Raw genomic sequence first — 6,726 nt, 5'->3', positions numbered from 1 at the left:
TTCAATTACACACATTTTTCCGTCACGTTGTGACCGTCTTATATATACTAGACTAACGCATATCTAGTCAACGCTGGAGCATTCATGAAGAAACAGGATATTTCTAGAAGTCAATGACGTGTTACCAGTGTCACGTGACCTGCGTTGTCGTAACAATATGTTAAAAATTCGTCTGCTAGAGTTCAATCGGTATTTTTAATTAAAACTCTTATAGTAAAGAAACGTTGAAAGTCAGTTGGTGATTAGAATATCAAAAAACACCAACTTCCACTCATAAATCTATTTATTTCTGATAAAGATGGTAAATTTGAATGTGAAAATTTTGATAAGAAGAAATGCACTGGTTTGTATTTCAAGATTGAAAGTTTTATACCATTGTCTTTTAAGAAATATCTGGTTAAAATATTAATTTATCGGGCATATAGATCAATCAATAAGTATGATTTTTTTTCACAAAGAGAGAGAAAATATTAAAGAACTTTTACTAAAAATTCCTTTCCAATAGGTATTATAAATCATGTTATTAATAACTATTTAAACAATAAAAGTCCTTCTGAACTATTTGATTGGAATGTTGCTAAACAAAAACATCTTTAGTACTACCATGTTGATTAGAAACTAGTATACGCAAACTATGTCATTGTGCATTCCGTCAAGTTGAATTGAGATGTATTTTCAAGTCTGTTTGCTGGTTACAGTACTTCTTTGACTATAAAGATCGTATACCTACCATTAAAACTTCTGATGTGGTATATAAATATATATATGTGTACTAAATATTCTTTAGATTATATTGAATCGACCACCAGATGGTTAACAGTTTATGTACAATAACATGAAAATTTAAGTTTCACATTATTTTCAAGCATCAAGAAATATGTGCAGAATGAGTATAGTGCAACTGTAAGTAGATGACAATTTAAAATTCTTACAAACGCAAGCAATGAACAAGAACTGCGTTTAAAGGGAGTTTATTAGGCTTAAACTAATATTTTGTATGAGCTAAAAAGTGAAGTTTGTTTATTATTAAACCACGATTAGAGAATATTAATGTTGTTTATGGTGACGATAAAGTTGACTTTTAACTAAGATTCTGCCTTAATTTACTTATAACAAAGGACGTTCTGGTACATTTGTGTCTTCATGAGATCAGGGGCTTCTGATAACTTTAATAGTTACTTGTGAAGAGGGTTCATTGAATTAGGTATTTGGATCTGATTGTCTGTGAAGCGAGGATTTCTAGTAGAGTTCTTTAGCCTTATTTCTAGTACTTTATAAGATCTTCGTTTAGCGTTAGTTTTGTGCTCTTTATATGTCGTGCCCCTATTGATTCGTAATTTTCCAGTATTTCGAATTGATTCGGTAGCCGTGGGCAACTACATTTTTTGATTTTGGTTTTTGCGCCACTAATCTAAACGTTTCTACTGGTATATAGATCTTAATAAGCAACAAGGTTGTTTGTTTTGGAATTTGCTTATCAATGTTTTTGTTGGTTTTTGCCAGTTTTTTATGTGTTAAACCGCGTCTAGATTTGGAGCTTCTGGCATATTCTGTTGGTTTTCTAAAACTTCCTTATGGAATAACAGGAGTGATGCTAAAAAACAAACATAGGTTTGTGTTATATGTGTAGTCGTTGGCGTAGTTTATTCCTTGGTCAACCTTGAAGGGTAGACGTTAGTGTGGAAGATCTTTCTTGGGGTAATTTATCCTCGTCATAAGGTTTTTGCAGTTTCTATCTTGAACTTCCTCAGGGTTGGTAATGTATATATTTGTCTGCAGGAAATCGTTTTTGATAAGCAATGGAGAACAAGTCGTTAAAATAACGTCAAAAAAGAACATGAAATAAAAACTAGAAGCTATTTTTTTAACTGTCTACGGGAAGACAGATTTTTCGTTAAAAGCAAACTATTAGCCTATTACTCCCTATCAAGTGCCTGAAAGGTTATATACGTTATGAATAATAATTCACATTTGAATCAATTAAAAATCAGTCAGACACACAGAATCGATTGCAAAGGTGTCAACCACCAGTATTTGCTATACAGAAAGTAAAAACTGTGTTTTATCACCTAAAACGGTTGGCAGTGCATTTACAATGACTAATGTAATTCCCAGGAAGCGGCGAACTTGAGTTTGAAGAATTCATGGCGCTGGCAGCTAGGTTTTTGGTGGAAGAGGATGCAGAGGCTATGCAGGAAGAGCTTCGAGAAGCCTTTCGGTTGTATGATAAACAAGGCCAAGGTTTTATAAATGTATCTGATCTGCGAGACATCTTAAGGGCTTTAGATGACAAGCTGACAGAAGATGAATTGGACGAAATGATTGCTGAGATCGACACAGACGGCAGCGGGACCGTTGATTTCGACGGTAGGTCGTGTTCATAAAACTTCTGTTTTCATAAACGTTTATATAATATATATATATATTTGTCATTGTTATTTTAAACATTAATTTCATTCTCTAAAGTCGTTTTTTACTCGATATTATTATTTTTCCTGCGGATATGTTTTACACCGTAAAGTAGAACGTAACCATCAGTGTTTTGAAATTTTCATTTTCTGCTGAAATCCTAAAACATGAAGTCAATTGCACAGCTAGTTCTAATGTATGTCAAATGTTCGAGTCAGTAGAAACCCTTAACATACTATAGAAGTGTGTCATAACAATTAAAGATTGGATTGAAATACTCAATAAGTTCGGTTGAAAACGCTGTCAACCAGATTTCAATAAGAGTCGCCTATATGGAGTAAATCAAAATATATTTTGTGAGATAATGAAAAAATAATATTTAGCACTATAAAGATGTTACCAATACTGATAACTAGCGCTGTAAGTTATCGATTTATTAAGCACTATAAAGATGTTACCAATACTGATAACTAGCGCTGTAATTTATCGATTTATTAAGCACTATAAAGATGTTACCAATACTGATAACTAGTGCTGTAAGTTATCGATTTATTAAGCTTCTGCATTACAAGATATTATCCTCTTCTCTCTTTATCTTTATAAATTAGACTGAATATAGAGACATGTAAAAATAAGTTGCTTACTTAAAATCTAACCTATTTGTCTGCAGTTTTTAATTGAAGGACAGTAGGTTAGATTTAACGTAGGTGAATTCTCTTATATTAATCAACTCTTTAATCTCTGAAATTATTCAAACAAGATCTTAATCATTCGCTTATTTTACTGCCTTTTTTGAATGCATTCATTTTACTCGTATAAACAATTTCAATTAAAATTGTTATCTAAAGTTTCTAAAACTTTATCATTCAATTTATTTCAATATACAGACAATAAATCTTAAGAACAGGTTTCAATCCATTCATACTTTTGATTTTATAACTTCATTGTACGAGTTATTGTTTCTTTAAATTGCTGTATTACGATCCATCGATCCATTATCATGCGTTTTCATTTGAATTTCAAGTTACATTTCCCCAAATAACCCAATGCCAGTTTTAATGTTTTTAAATGTTTTGGTTTTATATATCCTTAGAGTTCATGGAGATGATGACAGGAGAGTAAAGTTCTGTGGAGAGAAGTAACAACAATTCGTAGGGGTGCACTCCCCCTCCATATCTTATGGCCGTTTTACATATTGCTATTGGTTGGTTGTTTTTAGCAATCGTCCAATATATATACTTTTTTGTTACAAATAAATATTCACTTTAATTCAAATCCTCGCATTGCTGTTTCTATGTGGTAGTTTCAGCAAAACGAATAAATGTGAACAATATCATTTTCGTGATCTGAAAATTTAGAATTCAGGTTTTTTTCAGTTTCGTTTATGCAGTGGCACTTGTAAAAGTTTTAAATTGTTAAATATACATGAAAAATTCTTTGAAAGTAAAATACATCTCATTAACATAATCTTTGTTGTTGTCTTATTATTTAAACGAATTTCCAATTGTGATAATACACAACGAACAGCCCGGCATGGCCAGGTGGATAAGGCGCTCGGCTCACAATCTGAGGGTCGCGGGTTCCAATCCGCATCCCACCAAACATGCTCGCCCTTTCAGCCGTGGGGGCGTTATAATGTGACGGTCAATCCCACTATTCGTTGGTAAAAGAGTAGCCCAAGAGTTAGCGGTGGGTGGTGATGACTAGCTGCCTTCCCCCTAGTCTTACACTGCTAAATTATGACGGATTAACGAGATTCCCACTGTCCCTATCTACTATCTAGCGAAACCACAGCTAAGGGAACGGGCTTGGAAAAATCAGACTAGAAACAAACAAACACAACGAACAAAAAACATAGTGCATGAAAATAAGGATTAGGGAATAATCAGAAAATATAACTTGTCAACGAACAGGAACAGCAGAGCTCTAGTTAAAATACAAAACAGCCAATATAGTTATTAAGCTTTAAAATATCAAGATGAGTATCAGATGATTAACTCACAAAAACAAAACTATTTAAGTAAAACATATAGCAAAATATAATTGTGAATAAGATATAAAACAAACTAAACTTGTTTTAATGTATTGTCCTTTACTCACAAACAAACACCTAAAACACTTTAGGTGTTTGTCTAGCATGTGACATACCATCATAATTAATTATATATTATTATTAATTTCACTATCTGTTGAGTTATCTATTTAAAAAGTTCTTTTACTGACCAAACGTGAATGATAGTGAATAAAAGATGACGTGAAGCCTGATCTATTCTGTGATTCGCTACTTCCATTATGGTAGACCAATTTCGTCGAATTCGCAGCTCTGATAACTGTACCGATAAAGATACTCGAAGCCTTTAACCTACTAGTCTTGTCAGCGTCTGTTAGAACAAATTTGACGAATGACAAAATTATAACATTACACAAAGTTTTAAGTTCGTATACCAAGAGAATTTGTGAGTGACAAAATATTACTGATGCACAACAAACAGAACATCATAAATACCAAGAAAACACGCACTGCATGATAAAAATATTCATTTTAAGACAACCACACACAACTTTTTGAACCAGTTACTTGAGAGCTAAATTAATGATAAAACAATCGTATTAACTCGGTGATAACGACTTTATTTAAACGAAACCTCAGTATGATATGACGTGAAGCTAACTGTATTGAATACAGAGTAAGCTTTTAACACATAAACCGAAAAGATGTTTTAAAAGAGGGAGGGGGGTCTCTCATCGTCCCCTGGTAAAAGGTGAGTAAAATGAGGGATGAGAAAAAGAAAGAAATTGATGAGGGACCACACAGAAATATAACGTGAGAGAACGATGAGTAACATAATGGTCAGTAAGGAACAAGTGTCCCGGCCATATTTCGACACCAAAAAGCTTCGGTGATGTATGCGACATCGGAGACACTAGAAGGAACGTAATGGGAAAAAAAAAGAAACAAAGTTCGGAATAAAACGAACGCGTCATGCGTATTAGAAAACCCAGAAACAAATCAAATAGATAAATAAGAACAAATTTAATTAATTTTGTTGAAATAAGAAATTAAATCGACACATTCAGAAAGCGAAGCAAATATACATGCAAAACTATGTGAAATATGTTAACTCAAAGTGGTCAAAATTGAAATATAAAATGAAATGCGTGATATAGGTAGTGCACTGGAGTGTAAATGGGTTATTTGAATAGCGAAAGTTGTAGTCTGAAGACAGTATCCTTCAATATAATAAGTTTACCCATATAGATGTATTCTAAGAGTGAACAAAATCCTAAATATTTTAGTATGCGGATGAAATAATCAGTTTTTTTCCTCTTTCAGTAAACTATAAAAAAAAAGAGGTTAGTTTCGCTAAACATATTTCAACGGGGAAATAAAATATGATGAAACCAGAATAAGTGAGCGTCAAAAGTAAGTTTGTTTGTAATTAAGCACAAAGCTAGACAACGAGATATCTGTGATGTGCCAACCACTGGAATCGAAACCCGATTTCTAGCGTTGTAAGTCCGCAAACATACTGCTTGCAACTGGGGGACGTCAAAAGTAAAAGTAACGAACTTACATGTAGTGTAAAAATAAGAAGAATGTGTTTCTGGAGAAATGATTAAAAGTTCTAGAAAGACTAAGATAAAAATCTAACATAAATTTTTTTTATTAAAGCAAACTATCTAGTCAAATTGAAAAAAAAAAAAAGAAATCAAACCGGCAACGAATACAGCTATACAAATATATCGTTATTGCGTTCTTACTTATAAAGATAATAATGCGTTATTACATCATTTGGGTACCATCGCTGATAACGATATTTTCGCCCATAAACTCAACCATGTTTCAAGAAATTCGCCCAATTTAGGTTAGTCCTAAATCTATATACTAAGCCAACAATGCAAACTAATCATATTGTTACGACATCGGAAGTCACGTGACCCTGGTAACACGTGGTGATTTTTCTAGAAGGATAATGAAGGCCCCAGTGTTTGCCAGACGCCCTCTATTTTAATATATAAGCCCGGCGAATATTGCAGATGGGGGAGATATAAGGACGGAAAGTCGAGTCAGGTCGTAAGTGGGGTGCGTGAATCGTTCTGAATTGTAGCGTGTGTTTGGGTTGGAGTAACTGTGGAGATTAAGTGTGTTGCGGGGTTGTGTTGAGAAGGGATAAACTGGTTTTATTTGGGAGGGGACTTGTGTCGCTGAAGTTTTTCTGAAATAATTTCTATGGGAAATTAACAAACAAACAATATAAACAACAATTTTCTAAATTTATATAGTAAGCTAACAATGAAAAATATTATTATCAATAA

General features: G+C 33.1%; 1 protein-coding gene across 1 annotated transcript in view; it reads left to right on the top strand.

The window, feature by feature from the left end:
• The window catches only part of LOC106464251 (troponin C), a 9,478-nt gene extending 5,647 nt beyond the window's left edge, over positions 1–3,831 (top strand). Inside the window, exons 4-5 of the mRNA XM_013924377.2 lie at positions 2,116–2,367; positions 3,503–3,831. Coding sequence (XP_013779831.1) covers positions 2,116–2,367; positions 3,503–3,531 — 281 coding nt within the window. The 3' untranslated portion in view covers positions 3,532–3,831. The remainder of the gene's footprint in view (positions 1–2,115; positions 2,368–3,502) is intronic.
• Positions 3,832–6,726: the final 2,895 nt, after the last annotated feature.

This window comes from Limulus polyphemus, unplaced genomic scaffold (genome assembly GCF_000517525.1).
Source record: "Limulus polyphemus unplaced genomic scaffold, Limulus_polyphemus-2.1.2 Scaffold1598, whole genome shotgun sequence".
Classification (NCBI taxonomy): Eukaryota; Metazoa; Arthropoda; class Merostomata; order Xiphosura; family Limulidae; genus Limulus; species Limulus polyphemus.
This window is presented reverse-complemented; position numbering and strand designations above follow the sequence as displayed.